Source organism: Ictalurus furcatus, chromosome 19 (genome assembly GCF_023375685.1).
Source record: "Ictalurus furcatus strain D&B chromosome 19, Billie_1.0, whole genome shotgun sequence".
Classification (NCBI taxonomy): domain Eukaryota; kingdom Metazoa; phylum Chordata; class Actinopteri; order Siluriformes; family Ictaluridae; genus Ictalurus; species Ictalurus furcatus.
The window spans coordinates 22,663,680-22,682,636 of record NC_071273.1 but is presented as its reverse complement, the minus strand read 5'-3'; the positions used below and the strand labels follow the sequence as shown (position 1 = coordinate 22,682,636).

The following is an 18,957-nucleotide window of genomic DNA, read 5'->3' as shown; positions in this document are numbered from 1 at the left end:
TCACAGTAGTCTGACTTTCTTATTATTCGCCTTGTAAGTTGAAACAATCCTCGACGCGATGATGGGATTGTTTTAAAACGAATTGAGAAGATAACGTGGAATAAGCGAAGAGCCACTAATAATACTGATTATTCTAATCCGATTCACTGCATACAACATTGATGCAATATGATATTACATAATATGTGGTTTTTGTAATATAAAGAAGATTTTAAAAAGACGTGTTGGAAATATTGCTGTTCCTATATCAAGCATCGCATGGGCTACACAAACCAAGCTTGTACATCCAGTACATCTGGATATCGGTAATAAAGGCCTTTTTTTTTTATTCGTTTATTCAAATGAGAAAGGACAGACGATTTCATTTTTAATATTCCATCATTGGCTGAATTCTGGAAAATTTGGGTTTGGGACAAAATAGTGGTTTTTGCCCATAACATACTTTTGATGATACTTTAAGAACCCATTTAATTTAAATAATTCAGCAAAATGATATGAAAAATCTCACATTTTAGGTTTCTGAGTAGCTTAATAGAAAAGCATTTGTTATTATTGTTGCGGGACCGTGAGTTCAAATCCTGATTATGTCACAGACATTCATGGCCGGGGGTCCAAGAGAGCAAAATTGGCCATTTTCTCCAGGGGGAAGTGATATCATGCTCTCCAGTGTAGGTGTCTGTGAGTTCTTGTATGTGGAAGAGGGCAGATAGCATTGTCCTCTGAGTGTGTTACGTTGCCCTGTGATGCAGTATGAGCAGGGAATAAAGAGTTCTTTTTTTTTTTAAGAAAACGGAAATCAAATGTTTTTATATACTCTTTAATCTTGCCTCAGCATCATTTTAGTGAGCCATTTTAACTAGCTCACTAGCTGAAGTGTGATTTCCTCACACAGTGAATGTAACACTATATGTCATAGCGAAACACACAATGTCTTTTTCGTTAGATTTACATTTACATTGTACAAATGTAAATGTAATGTAATGTAAATGTCTTCTGGGGGTAAACCAGACATTGAGTGTTACTTCTAGTTGAGATACATGCAAAGAGAGACATACAGTAGTTCAGGAAAAAAAAAAAAAAATTGGTATATAGTATAGTTGAAAATGTGCAATTTCTCCACGTGAAGGGTTTTCCCATACCACCATACAAACAAGTATCCGTAATGACCGCAAAATAATTAGCTTCCCACCGAAATAACAAGTACACGGTCTTATCTGAACAGAGTTCATTTGGATTTCATATTAATTGTAATAAGGTAAAAAAAACAAAAACAAACAAACAAACAAACGAAAAGGACCATTAACTTTCATATCTTTCCATATGAGCTGTTTAGAATTTGTACGTATAAGACCATGTTGGTTTTACAGGGTTGTTAATTGTAAAAATGTTTCGGAAGAAAAAGAAAAAGTTCTGAACACAAGCTCCGAATATGTCCTGAGTCAGTACGGAGCATGAGCTACGAGAAAATAGCTGTCATGACTTTCATCTTGAACAGACCAGTGTTTTCAAGGGAATTGATTACACAGGCTTGAAAGAAAAACAGAAAAAATAAACATTGCAGTGCACATTTTATTCTTGCTGACGAAGCAATAAGATAAGCTCTTGGTTAAGTCTGTTTAGTCTGAATGTTTTGCCGTTTGTATGTAGAGCTGTGTGCTGGCTGAATGAACAGAAATGATTTCTATTGTCTTATACTACTGTAGGAAGGCTCTGTTTATTCAGACTGGTTCTTTGCTATTTCCAAGGCTCAAAGCGATAACTACTATATATTCTGGATTTGCAGTCTAATCTTACTTCACATAAGCAGTGATCCTAACTAGTATTATGAATCTATTCTTTAGGCTTTTGCTGTTTGACTGTTCACTAACCTCTACTGTATATTCATTTCCATAGGTTGCTTCAGTTTTAGGCAGTAAACTGTAATAATACATTAATAAGGGAAACAGATGAATATATATGAATTCCCAGGGATGACTTCGTGTAAGCCTAGTTCTTATCCTTATCCCAAAGTAAAACACACAGCATGTCGTGTTTGCGCCTGCGATAAAAACGTCGTCAAGTTGGCCACGGTTGCGGCTATGAGATGTGGTGTTTTCTACCTGCAAACACTCATATATAAACGGTATCTGAGTCTGGTGAGCATCTTTATTTCCTGTATGTTTAACCATGAGGTGACTAAACATGTGTAGTATATATGATAACTTTATTTTGCTCAGGGTAGAATGGTGATCTCCACCTCACAGCTCCAGGGTCTTCAGTTTGATCCGTTTACTGTCGGGTCAGCTTCTGTGCATGTTCTCCCCATGTCTGTGTGGGTTCCCTCCAGGTTCTCCAGTTTCCTCCTAACTTGCAAAAACATGCCAGTGGATGGACTGGCTATGCAAAATTACTCCTAGGTGTGACTGGCATGCCAGCATGAGGACGTTAGCCTTACCCTGTACTTCGAGAAAGCGAAGCAGAAGGGTACGGACCATTTTAGTTGACACGGTTGACACTGATTCTGCCGGAAGGTATTTAGTCCAAGAAAGAATTCATCGTTGCCCGTTCGAGTCCATAAAGCAGCCTGTTGTGCCACGAGGTATGAGAGGTGTGTCCGAGAGGTAATCCTCAGATTGGGCCATTCGATTACCTGGGCTGGCCACCTGGGAAAACATAAAACTTTAGCCCTAATTAAGACTCTTCTACTGGCCCGGATTAAAGGTGCGTGTGACTCAATATTGTTAAAGCTGTCCTGAGTGTCAGAAAGTCCCCACAAAATGCTCTTACCGGGCTCCGCTACAAACTTTACATGTCATTGGTACACCATTTGAGAGGCTGGGTGTGGATGAGTCGAACAGGAAATCCTTTTATGCTCGTCATAACCGATTATGTGACTAGACATCCAGAAGTGTTCCAAAACGAAGTTCATTAAAGTCAAGTACGCCGCTGGTACGAAGCACGAAGGTGCTGAAGATGCTTCCAAGCCAAGAGAGCGAGCTGTGGCAGGGCCCATTTGAAGTCAAGCGGAAGCTTGGGCCCACCACCTACAAAACTGCCACACCAGGTCCCCAGTAAAGTATTACATATTAACCTGCTTAAAGAGTAGATTCCCTATCCCAAAAGGAAGTCCTGATGATTTGACAGGTGACAGAGGACAAGGAACTGGAGGAACAGTACTTTCCTCAGCCTGTCTCAAGATGCGTTAACTTCGAGCATTTACCAAAGGTCAATCTCAGGTGAGAGCTCTTTGCACACAGAACTTTCCTCTGAGTATCCTGGTGCTACAACATTGATTGAACCTGAGATTGTGTTGAAAAGTAAAGCGGTTGTCAAAAGGACAGGTCATCGAATAGCTGAGCAATTACAGGCGTCTTTGAGGAAGGAGGTGGATCTGATGTTGTAGCGCACACTCTCCCCTATCGTCTCCTTTATTCATTCTAGTACACGGTATTTTTGATCTTCCTTATTTAGTTTATTTAAAGATGAAACGTTTGTTGCAGAACACGATCTACATTTCATATAATGACAGGTGCAGATTTGGTTTATTTTCATTTGATGTTTTATTTCCGATTCACATTTATTTAATACCACACTCAGCTAGTTTGGGTGCGCACAATTCTACCGTAATATTCTACCCTGAACCTGTTAACCGAGTGAGCGGGCTTGAATACTAGTGAAAAAATGTCAGCTTGCCGTTGAAGCCCCCAGCTCATGTTCACCTTTAACTCTGCATATTTCAGCCGAACATGTCTGTGCAATCTCTGAAACCCTGCTCGGGCACACACAGAGACAATCTGATGGATGTGCCCTCTGGGTGGTCTGGTGAAATGGAGCATTTAAAATGTGAAAGCAATGCAGCAGAGTAAGCAACCTGTAGGTGTAAGCAATCCAACCCCCTTTCCTCCTCCCATCGTCGCTATTGCACCGTTCCTCCTGCACCTTCTACCTTAAAAAAGAAAAAAAAAAAAAACAAGAAGGAGAAAGGTAAAAAAAAATTAAATAATAAGTGCTCGCTGGCAAAAAATAGCGAGTGCATGACCCAGAGAAGACAAATTACACACAGACTCTTATACACATGCTTACACACCCCCTTTTTTCTAGATCAAGCAGCTGTCATGGGTACAGCCTTGGGGGAATAGCACTACAAACAATTCATATCTAATAAGGGACAGAAAGACACTGAGACGGCACAGAGAGAACATCACAGACACCAGACTGGACCAGGACGAAGGAGAAGGTCCTCAGGAACAGGAAACCAGGGGAACAAATGTCCCCATAAACCTCCGTCTGTCCATGTCCAGCTCATCTCTATGTCTGAAAAATACAGGTAATGTTTCATCTTAGTTATATTTTAGGTTTAATAGTTTTGATGGCTTTGGAGAAGTACCAAGGATGCTTCAAACTGTCCTTGATGACGATGTCTGGAAACACCTGCTGATGTCTTGTGAATATATCTCAAACTGTAGGAGAATTCTGAACAAAATGAGTATTAAAAAACCTGCCTATACGTTAGTGTTAAATTTTAGACAGTCTCCTTTTACTCTGTGATGTTATCTACAAGAAATCTGTATCCTCTTCTCTAGTTTTAGGTCACTGTTTTTTTTTTTTGTTGGTGTTGTTGTTGTTGTTGTTTTAATCAAGTGGTGTAAAGGGATGCGTTAGAAATAATAAAAGAAAGTCAGTATGTCTCATTTGTAAAAGAAATGCAATGCACAGTTTTGAACAGGTTTGAAACTGAAGATATTTTAATAAAAAGATGTCGGGTTTCACCACAGCTGTCTAAAAGGACTGAACCCAAAAGCTGAGCTAGCACAGAACCATGTTATTAACATAACTGGCTGAAAAGCAATATTTCATTCAGGAAATGAATCTGATCGGTTTTAGGGGCATGAGTTTTCCTTTAAAAAAAAAAACTCTCTATGCAAAAGCCAACATTTGTTTCCACGGATATTTCTTATTCACATTCTGGCAATGTGAACATGGGCAGAATTTTTTTTCTTTAATGCTGAAACAAACCTTGCCTAATCACAATGTATTAATTAAAATGAGTTGAGAAATATAGTTTTTTAAACAGAAAATTTCCCTATATAATGCTTAATTACAGTTATTTGATATCCTAGTGTTGATACTTTTATTTAATAACCATTTTTTAGTCCATCGATTATATCTTTATGGTTTTTATCATTTGGTCTTTTCATGTTTTTCCAGGTCCGTGTAACTGACTGATTTTATTCTGTAAAGGGATCTGAATCGGGTATGTAAATTTTTTTGGAGTATTTTGCATATATTCTATGCACATCTCTGGTGAAGCGTTTGTGAGGCGCTGTCACCCGTGGTGCAGACATCTGATCTGTAAGAGTTACTCTAAACAGATGTGGGTTATACCGTGCACTCAAATCCAACTGTTTTCCCAAATTTATGTGCTGAATACAACATGCACTGCTCAACTAAATATCTGCAATACTTTAAAACGTCATCATAAACCTGGAGCAAAGTCTTTTAGACATAACACAGCACTGCCGAATTCTCGATTCTGATTGGTCAAAACATGTGGATTAATGTTCTAACAGTGGCGCAGTTGCAAATCACCAGTTTATAAACATGCGCCCGTTCTAATACATGTCTTTACCCCTGGCCAACCTTCCAGAATCTCCTTCCAGAAAATCCCATATCAACAATTATTTTCTAGAGATTTTCTTTGTTCTTAATTCTTTAGAATAATGATTATGTCTGTAATACAAGTCCCTGCTAAAGAGTTGTTACCATAGAAACTAATCAACAACTTATTACCAGTCAGAATCAAGAGTTCAACCCTGTTCATCCGTCTTTGCCTTTAAAATTTAGTTCAGTTCACTCTTCTGGAATTTTCTTTGATTGATATCCTCTCCTTACAATGTTTTTAATGTAGCACCCTCAATAAAAAAAAGTCAGTATGTCATACCCACCAAATTTGGATAGCATCTTAATTTCTTCTCAATAACTGTTGCTGTAAAATGCAGTAGGATGATAAAATCAACAGACTGTTTATTAAGGGTAATCCATAAATCATAGTCAAATCCTTATTGTAGTTCAAAACACAAGCAGGCAGCATTAATTTTTATATTTATGGCAGATACCCTTATCCAGAGTGAATTTAAAGTCTTTAAAGAGTGACAGAAGTACTTTAAAGTCTAGCAATTAAAAAAACACACAAAACAAGATTTTTTTTTTTAAACAAAGTGGTCATTTAAGTGCTTCATGAAGAGGTAGGCCTTTAGTCATCCTTTTAAACCTGTGGCTGTTTGGACATCGAGGGGAAGTACCACCTAGGCTCTGAAACAAAGAAGATTGTGGTAACAAAGTTACCCCAAGGTTACCCCAGTGACAAATGGTGAGGTTTGTCCAGGTATGTATAGCTCCGTTTTCCTGGGATTAAGTTTCAGCCGATGATCCACAATGAGATGTCTCCCAGACCTGCTGAGATCTGTGCAGAAACATGAGTGTCTGAGGGAGGAAAGCAGAGAATGAGTTGAGCATCATCAGCATAGCAGTGGTATGAAAACCCATGTGAGGATATGATCTCACTTGAAGAGGACCAAGCATGGAGCCTTGTGGGACACCAATTGAGGGTCTGCATGGAGCAGATGTGGATCCCCTCCATGTCACTTGATATGGCCATGCCTCTAGGTAGGAATCAAACCATTCACATGCCATGCTACAAATTCCAAGACTCTTGAAGCGGGACAAAAGAGTCTTGTGGTTAACTGTGTTGAATGCTGCTGAAAGTGTTCATTGACTGATCTAGCGTCATGGAATTTCTCAGTGATGGCCCAGTCTGGTTAGGATACTGGAGGTTGTTCTGGGTGAGATTTCTGTCTGGGTGGTTATTCTGGGGTAGACAGTGTGATAGAAAGAAAAGAGGGAAATGATACTGGTTGGTAGTTGCTGATGTTTGATGTACCCAGAGTGGGTTTCTTCAAGATGGGAATAACAATTGCTGTCTTGGATACAGTCGGCACATGACCAGTTGTTATGGAGTCATTAAAGATAGTAGAGCCGAAAGGGAGGAGGTCTTGTGACATGGTCTGGGGCATAGTGTAACGGATAGGATCCAGTGGGCAGGTGGTGCGATTACAGGACAAGATAACTTGCAGGATGTTTTCTGACAATAGAGAAGAAACAATTGACAGAAAGAGAAGGGGAATCCTGAATGTGTAGTGCAGGAGGGAAGGTCTGACAGATTTTTTTTCAGTCTCCCTATTATTGAAGGTGGCAAAGTCATCAGCAGTCAGAGAGGACAGTAAAGGAGGAGGCAGCAGGTTGAGAAGAAAATCTTGCAAGTGGAGAGGCTATGTAACATAATGTGCACTGCATAGTTTACTTAGGTTTCAAAGTTTATCCATGCCAGTTGCTGTGGTGAGTAGTGTAAATACACACATCTTACATAGGCAGATACTAGTGTCAGAATTTGTACAAAGCACATTTGCCTCGCATCTCTTGGGTTGGGGGTTCGAATCCTGCCTCTGCCCTGTGTCACGATCTCCAGGTAATGGAGGTTAGGACGGATGCAAATGCAGATAAGAGTTTATTCAGAGTGAGACAGGCAGACAAATCCAAAATGAGACAATAGCGAGGTCAAGAAACAGGCAATGGGTCAGGTGATCTGCCAACAGGCATAAACTGTGCAAGGCAAGAATCGAGAATGAGAAACAAGAAGCAGGATCAACGAATCTGAAACAAAATTAGGAACAGGGTATAAACGCTTGGTACGGTGAAAACACTCAATACTTCGCAAAGTCATTGTGCTCAAACAGTCTCTTTATACTGTAGTTGTGAGTGCTGTGAATTTGATGCAGGTGTGCGATTAGAATGAATGTGAGTGTTCTGGGAATTGCAGTCCATGGTGGCCATGTTTGTAGGCTGCAATGCAGGATGGGAAATGTAGTCACTGGTTTGCTGTGATATGACATTGTGTAAGTTTTGCCATTTGTCCCCTTTGACTCTGGGCGTTGTCTTTAGTATACTGTTATACTGTGGTATTTCTGTTGATGTTTTCTAACCTTCCCTTGCCCTGCTTTATTCTAGTTCTTAGTTGTTATTTTGTTAGTTTTGTTCCTGTCACTGCAGCAGTTTTATTTGTTAGTGTTTAATAAAGACTCCCACCTTGGATTTGTTATAAACGTTCAGTAAAACTAATTTTCCACAAGAGACTCACTGCTAAATCATTTTTAGGTTTCACTGTTAGCACCTAAAAACAAAAGAGCAAGAGCTTCTTTCCTCAGTCGCCATTTTCCAGGGATGTTCCTTGAGACATCCAACCAATACCGGAGACGGTAGACATCGGATTCCAAGTTACAGAATGTTATGCAGATACGTCAGAAATTCAATTCAGCCAGTTGGCAATCTACAAGATGACAAGCATGATGGTGGTTTAGCATAAAATTGAAGCTTTGGAAGCTGATCTGAACAGAATGTACAGATGAGGAAATGAGAGAGTTGGCCACACTAAAGGACCAATGATGACGCAGCAGTATAACTCTCAGAGCTCTAGTGGCACTATCAGCAGGTAGTTCAGCAGCATTGTCTGTAATGTAGGAAACTGTTAACCAAAGTCAAAATAAACCTGTTAATGATGAAGTTTAGTATGACAGTCATTTTTCCTTTAAAGCTTTTTTGTAGCCTGTTGCAGAATAATAGGACAGTGATAAATCAGTTTGCAGTTGTGTTTAACAGGACCATCCTTACCATTATTGAGGTCAGTTGGAGCTGGCTTGGTCAGACATTATTACCTGGCATCCAGATCCTCTCTTTGAACTTGGCTTGCTCAAAGAAAAAGCCTGAACTTGAGAAGATGAGCTCCAATATGGAAACAAGACAGCAGACTCCAAGAATTTAAACATAACCAGATGAGTGCACATATAATTCTTATCACATGAGCAGTTAGTGATAGTCTGATCAAAGATGTTAGACATTGACTAGTGACACCACTGTGTTTGATATACAAGGCATGAACTAATAAAGTAATAGATGTACACGTGTACCTTTTGGTCCCATTCCAACAATGATGAGATGACATTTGCTTAGACTGGACAACCAATGACTCGTAACTTCTTCCTCTGGTGATAAGAACTGTCTGGCCTTACTCCACAGGAATGGCTTTAATAAGAAAACAATTCAAATTCAAATATAGCTGTTCTTTGTATCTGTTTGATGTATTCAATCATTTTGTTGGTACTCATTGTGCTGAAGTACCTATACAGCATTAACATATACAATAAGATTGAAGAATTTGTCTAAAAGTTTGTCTTAATCTCATGTGAAAGCTTACAAGCGGTTGCAAAGGAAGCATGAGAGAATTATTTCAGATTGTTAGTTGAATATTAACATGATGTCATGCTTCAAGCAGTCTAATGTGACCCATATGATGCATCTTGGATTGACGAAAATTAGTCCACTCAAGGGACTAAAAAAGAGGCTTAAGGGCTCCTGACTGGTGCAACAGAAAAGTGTGCACCCTATTGTCCAGAGATCTCAAGTTCGTTTGCCATAGCCATCCTGGGTGAGAGCAAAATAGTTGTTTGTTGGGTGGGTGGGAAGGATGGCTTACTCTTTCCCCTGTAAATCACAGCGACAGCCCTGGACATCACAGCCATGTGTATCTGTGAGCTCAAGTATGTGGAAGAAGGTAGATAGCTGTTTCCTCCGAGTACTGACCTGTAATGTAACATGATGCAGTTGGCTGGTCATTTGTCATCTGATAGAGGAGAGCTGGCTGGTAGGTGGGAATTGTCCGAGAATAAAAATTGGGGAGAATATTGGTGAAAATCTCCACAAAATGAAATTAAGTTTGTGTGTGTCTTGTGTAAGCTCTCTAAGGATGTACACCTTGATATTTCACGTTTATAGTGGATATAAAAAGTCTACACAGCCCTGTTAAAATGGCAGGTTTTAGTGATATAATAATATATATATATATATATATATATATGTATATATATATATATATATATATATATATATATATATATATATACACACACACACACACACACACACACACACACACACATATCAAGTAACAAACACCCAGAAATGAAAAAAGAAAAACAAAAAAACCTTCCAATACCCAGCTTGCATAAGTGTGTACACCCTTGGAATGTGGCAGTGTTCAGAAGCAACCAATCACACTCAAACTCATGTTAAATACTATACATCTGCCATCAATAAAAGTGACTGATTAACCCCAAATAAAGTACAGCTGTTCCTATAGGATCTTCCTGACATCTCCTTGGTAAAATCCATCTGGAAAAGCCATGGGACGCAAAGAGCTTACAAAGCAGGTACGGGATCTCATTGTTGAAAAATATCAATCAGGAGAGGGTTACAAGACAATTTCCAAGGCACTGGATATACCATGGAACGCTGTAAAGACAACAAGTGGAGAAAATAAGGCATGACAGTGACACTACTAATAACAGAACGTCCCTCTAAAATGGATGAGAAGCTCAAGAGAAAACTGGTCAGGGAGGCTGCCGAGAGGAGCTACAGCAACAAAAGAATTGCAGCAATTTCTTGTAAGTACTGGTTGCTCCATACATGTGACAACAATTTCCAGAATTCTTCATATCTTTGCTATGGGGTAGGGTGGCAAGATGAAAGCTTTTTTTTAATCTAACAAATAAAAAAAATACATCCAATCTCCCAAAACCATGTGGAATAATGTGTTATGGTCTGATGAGACCAAAGTTGAACGTTTGGGCTGTAATACCAAACCATTTCTTTGGCACAATGAACAAAAGAACACCATCCCCACGGGGAAACATGCAGGTGGCAGCATTTTGTGGAGGGAATAATGAATAGCTCCAAATACCGGTCAATTTTGGTGCAAAATCTTAAGGCTTCTCCTAAAACACTTCAAATGAAGAGGAATTCCACCTTTCAGCATTACAACGACTCGAAGCAAACCTCCAGATCAACAAAGGGACGGCTTCACCAAAACAAGTTCAAGGTTTTGGAATTGCCCAGAGTCCAGACCTAAATCCAATCAAAAATCTGTGAGGTGACCTGAAGAGGGCTGTGCCCAGGAGACCACCAGCCAATCTGACAGACTTAGAATGCTTTTACACAGAAGAATGGCAAAATACTCTTAAATCAAGACGTGCCAAACTCACATACCCTTACCCAAAAAGATTGAATGCTGTGATCAAATCTAAAGGTGCTTCAACTAAGTATTAGTTTAAGGGTGTGCACACTAACATGATTCTTATTGTTTTTCACTTTAATTAATAGGTTACAATTTCACAATAAGGGTAGAAAAGGTTCTGACGATTTATCTTTGTTTAGTTTTTCACAAAAACCTGCCATTTTAACAGGGGTGTCTAGACGGTTTATATCCACTGTATATAAATTCTGCTTAATTCAGCAGAATGGTGTAATTTCTGGAAACTAATTATTGGAGGGGGGATAATAACATATTTCCAGTTGGCATTTGCTCAAAATAATTCACAAACCGTTACAGCAAAGAACTATAAATATGTAACAGAGTAATGCTGATTCATACAAGTATTAGAGCGATCTACAAACTGACTATTTCAGACCTATGCAGGCTAATAGTGCAACAAAAAAAGAAACAACAACAACAACATTGTTTCCTAGATCTTTCTGAAAAGATCCACCTTCGTGGAAAAAGACTGCTGCTACCGGAGAGTTAGGGTCATTCCACTGTGATGTGCAGTGAGATCTTTCCTTATGAGTGTGTATAAATCTCAGAGAAGGACATGCTATGCACCCCAAGGTGGTGAGCAGATGTGTAGATGTGTAGTTTGTAACCAAAGTATGTAGATAATGTGGTGCAGAGCCTTTTCCGGCCTGGAAGGCAAGGACGAGTTTTGAATATGATGATCGCTTCAACAGGGGAGTGATTTTAGTAACGGAGGCACATAAGACAACTTCAGGAAATTATACAGCAGCAGTGTCCTGACTGCTCCGGAAAAAAATACTAACATATGAAGGGAGATCAGCAGAGAGCCCAGCATGTAGAGAGTCAATGTCTGGAAATACCTAAAGGTTGCAGGATAATTTGAGTTGTTTCTGTAGCCTTGTTATGAAGATGAAATCTGCAGGGCCTGCTGATTAATGTAACACATTCTTGTCATCAGGAATCAACACCACGATTGACCAGCTGAACTATGAGGGTGTATATGGTGGTTGAGAGTTCCAGCATATGGAAGTACTTAAATGATAAGTAAATCACTTGTTTTTCCAAGGTTTAGTTTCAGAGGAAGGGTTTTTGTCCAGGAATAGATGTCAGAAAGACAGTCTGCAATATCTTCTGAGAGATTTTGTTTAATCCACATAGTAGTAATAAGAGGAGCTATATGATCTCATCCTTGAGTCTAGGAATTTAGTGTATGGGAAGAATAATAATGACCCAAACACTGACCCCTGCAGAACTACTGAAGCTGTGAGGTGATGAAACTAAACATCTGCACACAATGTGGTCAGGTGGCTTTTGTATATATGAACCTATAGGGCAGATACTCTGTGCACATAAAAAAAAAAACCTAAGAAGCAACAGTATATAATTCAAGAAATATTTAACGTTTTCTTGAAACAAGCAAGTTGTCTGCTTCTTTCTTTAAAAAAAAACAAAAATCAATGGACATTCAGCCTTTATTGAGTTCAAGAACAGTCATGCATGCTTGACAAAAAGGTCCTTAGATACCTTAACTATTATGTTGAAATGAGTTGTATATCTTTGTTTGAACAGGCCGAGGTTCAACATGGAGTCATTCCTCGCTGTGTTTGCAATTCTGCTACTAGCTGTCTCGGTGGACTCTCAGGAAATGTCATACGAACACATTCTGTCCCAACTTCATGCATGCCCCAAAGAGTGTTACTGTCCTCCCAGTTTCCCCAATGCAGTCTACTGCAACAACAGAGGGCTGAAAAGAATCCCCAAGATCCCCCCTTTCACCAGCTATCTGTACCTACAGAACAACCTCATCGATATACTTTCAGCAGATGCCTTCCGTAACACCACACAGCTGAAGTGGATCAACCTTAATCAGAACAAGATCTCAAACGAGGGTGTGGAGGAGAACGCCCTTAAAGCCATGTCCAATCTTCTGCATCTCTACATGGAGGAAAACCTGCTGACCTCCATTCCTTCCCCTCTTCCACCAAATCTGGAGCAGCTACATCTCTCCAGAAACCAGATCTCTAAAATCCCACCAGGTGTCTTTTCTGGGAAGAAACATCTCATGTTACTGAACCTACAGGGTAACAAACTACAGGATGACGCAGTTACTCAGGACAACTTTAAAGACCTCAGTGGTTTGGTTCAGATCAACTTTGCAAAGAACCAGCTGAACAGCATGCCTAAAGGTCTTCCCCCCTCCACTATACAACTCTACTTGGATGGCAATAATATTCAGAAGATCCCTGCAGAATATTTCAACGGACTCCCCAAGTTGGCCTTCTTAAGGCTTAATCACAACAAACTAGTCAACGGAGGGATCCCAAAGAACGTGTTCAACCTCTCCAGCATCCTGGACTTACAGCTTTCTTACAACCAGCTTACAGAGGTACCACTAATTTCTGCTGGCCTGGAGCATCTACACCTGGACCACAATAAAATTAAGAGTACGTCAACAACTACCCTTGTTTGATATATATTTGTTTGTTTATTTATTTATTTATTTATTTATTTCCAACAAGTTGTTTACGCATTTTAAAAATGTTACTGATGGGAGTATGCTGCTGTCATAGAAAATTCATAAAGACCCTCTGACCAATCGAAACTAAATTGAATTGAATTGAACAGCACTGTCGTATAACATGTATTATGTATCTGTATTCACTGCAGGTGTGAACACCTCTGACATCTGCCCCGTCTTTGCTGACTACTTTGATGAAAGAGTCCCTCAACTTCGCTACCTCCGTCTCGATGGGAACGAAATCGTGCCCCCCATTCCCAGAGATCTGATTATCTGCTTCCGTCGTCTCAGTGCTGTAGTCATATAAATGTAGGGCTAGACGCCAATTTATGGTGGATTGACAAGAAATTCTATTGTAAAACAGTGCAGAATTATATTCTATCCTGATCTTTGATACATAGACAGACAGAAGAGGTTTAGACATGATTTTCTTTCTTCTGAAGTGACTTCACTGTGATATTCTTTACTTGTTCTAGATCTCAGCTGAGCAAATATGGGGAACTGCATTGTCAGGAACGTTGTTGGTCTACATCTGTGTCTGAGGATAATGAACTGGATATTTATTTCCTCGGGACAACAAATGTCATTTGATTTCTAGGTAGTATGTCTTTCCCCCAATATAATGAGACTGTATTACACAGTGGTTTATTTTTATGTTTTATTATATAGTAGAATTATAATCATGATAGAGTTAATGGACAGTCACAAAACTTCTGTGACAACTAGAGTAGTTTAAGAACTGACATTTTAGTAGGTTAGTATACATCGGCAGTTAACCTGTTAAGGAAATGCTCAATGTCTTTTTACTCATTTGCATTATTTCTTTCTTTTTTTTTATTATTGTTGTGAGGGTTGAGGTTCTCTTGGGTGACATTTAACTGAAATTGTATAACCCATTAATTCTAAAGGATATTCAATTCAAATACAATTGTACTAATCACAGAAATAAAAATCTTTTTGGATTTGGAAATGCTGTAGACGAAACGGATCGCTAACGGTGCTAAATAAACAAACTGTTGTGTTTTTAAATTAATATTGTGATCATAGCATTTTATTCACTAATGTCTTGGTGAATATTTACTTGTTACATTTACAATAAAATCAGCGAAACTGCAATGTGACGAATCATCATTAGCGATTATCTATCAGCAAATAACCATTATTTATTAACTATAGAAGCGTATTACGTAGAAAGAATTCTAAAAATGATCTGAAATGCTTATGTCTGGTGTCTTTAAACTTATTTAATGATTCCGTAATTTAGCCTGGAGTTTGCATGTTCTCCCCGTGCTGCGGAGGTTTCCTCCGGGTACTCCGGTTTCCTCCCCCAGTCCAAAGACATGCATGGTAGGCTGATTGGCATGTCCAAAGTGTCCAAAGTGTCCGTAGTGTATGAATGGGTGTGTGAATGTGTATGTGATTGTGCCCTGCGATGGATTTGCACCCTGTCCAGGGTCTACCCCGCCTTGTGCCCCATGTTCGATGCGATAGGCTCCAGGTTACCCAGCAACCCTGAAAAGAATAAGCGGTATAGAAGATGGATGGATGGATCGATGGTAATTTAGCCTTTTGTACGGGAACAGCTTTAGTAAATATAACAGTGCTTTTATTTAACTTGTAAACATTTTTAGATATATAATTATAGCTATAACTAAATCAAGCACAAGGTCTTAAGTAGATAAGATAAGATAAGATAAGATAAGATAAGACACCTTCATTATCATTGTGTAAAAGGGGGAGAGGGTTCTGTAGCTTTCCTCAAGAATCGGCAGCTGGGCCCTGATGATTTTCTGGGTGGTGTTGAGAACTCATTGCAAGGTGTTTCTCTCTGTGTTGGGTGTACCATGTGGAGATGCAATCAGTAAGTATGCTCTCGATACTGCTGTGGTAGAAGGTGACAAGTAGGTCCTCACTGAGATTAAGTTTCTTGATTGACTTCAGAAAGTAGAGCTGCTTCTTTGCTCCATGACAGGTCCTCTGTCAATGATGAGCTCCTTGGTCTTGTTGGTGTTGAGAGCCAGGCTGTTTTCTGAGCACCATATAGTTAGGCACTGCAGCTCCTCCCTCTAAACTGGTTCACTGTTGTCAAAGATCAGCCCTATCACGGTCATATCGTCTGCATGTTTTATAATTGTGTTTGTGTCGTGGGCAGGAATGCAGTCGTGTGTGAAAAGAGAGTACAGTACTGGGCTTAACACACAGCCCTGAGGGTCACCAGTGTTGAATGTTAGAATGGATGATTGTTGTGAGTCTGCCAGACTGGGGGCAGTCAGACAGGAAGTCCAAATTCAAGCAGCAAAGATGCTGGTTGAGACCTAGGTCTTGGAGCTTGGAAACCAGCTTGCTTAAGATTATTGTGTTGAATGCTGTGCCGTAGACATTGAACAGCATTCTGACAAGCGATTTTTGGTGATCGAGGTGGGTTAGAGGAGGGGTTCTCAAACCTGTCTTGGAGGACCCCTAGCACTGCACATTTTGTATGTCTCCCTTATCTGGCACACCCAATTCAGGCCATACAGTCTGTACTAATGAGCTGATGAGTTGAATCCAGTGTGTTAGATGAAGGAAACATACAAATTGTGCAGTGCTAGGGGTCATCCAGGACAGGTTTGAGAAACACTGGGTTAGAGAAGTGTGAAGGGTCGTGGTGATAGTGTCCTCTGTAGACCTGTTTGGTCCAGTATTTATAGTGGTGTTGGTCCAAGGTTTTTGGCATGGTAATTTGGCAAGACAATTTGGTTGAGGGCAATTGGCCTCAAGCTGGCCAGGGGATGCCTTGTAGAAGACACTGAGCTGGTCAGAAAAGGCATCATCAATGGCTTCAAGAAGGACAGGAGGAGGCCTTTTAAAGGAACTCAAGATGGTCAGGAGAGGCTTTGTCTTGGGCCTCAAGCTGGTTGTGTTTCAAGACTGCCTGTCTTGGTCTTGGCTGGATTCCCCCAACCCCCAAAAAATTCCAGAGGAAGCTCTTCTCTAGATAGCAGGAACACCCGTCTGAGAAGGCTGGAAAGCTCTGCCATGTTATCCAGGTCTGTGTGTTCTTTGGTAACCACTTTTTGATAACATAAATCTCACCTCTCGTCTGGCTTGTGGTCCAACAGTCCAATACCCATAGTATTGCAGTCCATTTTGAAAAATCAATCGGTCAGATGAGAATTAAATGCCATGATAGCGCCCGGATCCAATGAAGGAAGACATCCAAAGAGGGGAAGACATAAGGAGTGATACTCCTTAGGGTAAGGGTTAGAAAGAAAAAGGGGTGCCGCTTTGTTCACCAGTGTGAGAGTTCCAAGGGTTTACAGACAGGGGAGGCAACTGTTGGAGCTGCGTCTTTAGGTCCCAAAGTAAAAGCCACAGACCTCCACATCGCACTGCTCTCTCGCTCGCTGTGTCCTCCGATGATGAAGTTATTTGTAACACGCAAATCTTGTTACCATGTTTTATCAGAAACCTCTATTCAGTTCAACTTTTAACCAAAGTAGTTCACTTAACCCATAGGCTACAGGTTCCCCGTGACCCTGAAGAAAAGGATAAGCAGTATAGAAAATGGATGGATGGATGGAGTTCACTTAACCCAATTTTTAACCTTGAGTTGAGTAAACTCAAAAAAGCTGTGCAGCAAGTTGCCTTGAAATGTAAAGTTAAGCCAACTTTTTTTGTTTGTTTGTTTTTACAGTGTATTTGGTTTGGTTTTTGTAATTTTGCAAATACTTAATTTAACACATTTTGTGAAACAGCCAAGAATTTTTTTTCTTTTTGGTCAGTCAAAATCTCCAGAACACATGACACTTCTGCAGCACTACAGTGCTTCGTCTCAGTTTATGCCTCATGGCACAATTTGGCAGCCCAGTTCTACACAAAAAAAATTCTGCCATCAAAAACACACATCTTGTCTGATTCACTTCCTGCACACAGGTCAATTTAGCGCTTTCTCACAACAAACAAACCGTACTAGAGTGGAACAAAATCCCTTCACTCAGACACTCTCAAGCAGACTGACTAAACACTGCACGCACCCATAATTTCTGCAAGAGTGCCAAATTCTGCACTTGCAACAGAGTCCGCTTTATGTGTCAGCAATAGTCCGGATCTGATTCATCTCAAACTCACAATGTGCTTGGTCAGGAAAAAACAAGACTGGTTTTGGGAAACATTTATTGATTCATACATTTAAAAAAAAAAAAAAAAAAAAAAAAAAAAGGAAGAAAGAAAAACTTTAGTTTTAACTAAGATACACATAAGCCCTTTTTCTGGAAGGTTTTTCTACTCTTCTTGGCTTAAAATTTAGCATTTTGTTTTATTTTTGCATTTAACTTAATGCATGTTTAGCACCTTAGGGTAAAACTGTGGGTCCAGCCAGATTAAAAGTATTCCGATAACGTCTGTTTTTAATAGTTTTAATAGTTAGTTTAATAGTTTAATAGTTTTAATAGTAATAGTTAAATGTTTTTAATAGTTAATTGACCAGATATTTAAGACTTCTAAAAATAGTCATAATAATAAAAAAAGAGACATAGTAAATATGCAGGCTGCCATTTCAGTTGTAAGGAAATCTATTCCATGAGATTTTACAAAAAGACTAATGGTGCTATTTAACCTATGTTACATGGGATCTTAACCGTTTCAAGGTGATTTTTATGCCTCGAAAAAAAAAGGTATGTCAAAAAAAGTATATCAAACGATATGAATGAAGCTCCATTTGAATTCAATCCCTCCATCCGTCCATTTTCCATACCGATCATCTTGCAAAGGGTCATGGGGGAGCCTGGAGACTATCCCAGGGAACTCGTGGCACAAGGCAGGGGACAGCCTGGATGGGGTGCGAACACATCACAGGGCACAATCATACACACATTCACACACTACTGGCAATTTAGAGATGCCAGTCAGCCTATAGCACATGTCTTGGGACTGGTGGAGGAAACCAGAGTACCCCGAGGAAACCCCCAAAGCACGGGGAGAACATACAAATCCTGCGCACATGGTGCAGAGACGAGATTCGAACCCCAGATGTGCAAGGTTCATCCATCCATCCATCTTCTATACCGCTTTATCCTTTTCAGGATCATGGGGGAACCTGGAGCCTATCCCAGGGAGCATCAGGCACAAGGCGGCGTACACCCTGGACAGGGTGCCAATCCATCGCAGGGCACAATCACATATACACTCACACACCCATTCATACACTACGGACACTTTGGACATGCCAATCAGCCTACCATGCATGTCTTCGGACTGGCAGAGGAAACCGGAGTACCTTGAGGAAACCCCCAAAGCTTGG

At 39.9% G+C, this 18,957-nt stretch overlaps 1 protein-coding gene across 1 annotated transcript; it reads left to right on the top strand.

The window, feature by feature from the left end:
* Window positions 1-3,936: 3,936 nt before the first annotated feature.
* Window positions 3,937-15,920, top strand: kera (keratocan). The gene is made up of 4 exons (XM_053650751.1): window positions 3,937-4,306; window positions 5,188-5,233; window positions 12,728-13,602; window positions 13,826-15,920. The coding sequence occupies exons 3-4, from the start codon at window positions 12,741-12,743 to the stop codon at window positions 13,981-13,983; spliced, it is 1,020 nt and encodes a 339-aa protein (XP_053506726.1). The 5' UTR covers window positions 3,937-4,306; window positions 5,188-5,233; window positions 12,728-12,740; the 3' UTR covers window positions 13,984-15,920.
* Window positions 15,921-18,957: the final 3,037 nt, after the last annotated feature.

What these genes read in the sequence shown, in the direction of transcription:
- kera (XM_053650751.1), top strand. Translation starts at nt 12,741, where the DNA reads ATGGAGTCATTCCTCGCTGTGTTTGCAATTCTGCTACTAGCTGTCTCG. An exon ending in GGACCACAATAAAATTAAGA is followed by an intron (nt 13,603 to 13,825) that starts GTACGTCAACAA and finishes TATTCACTGCAG; the next exon opens with GTGTGAACACCTCTGACATC.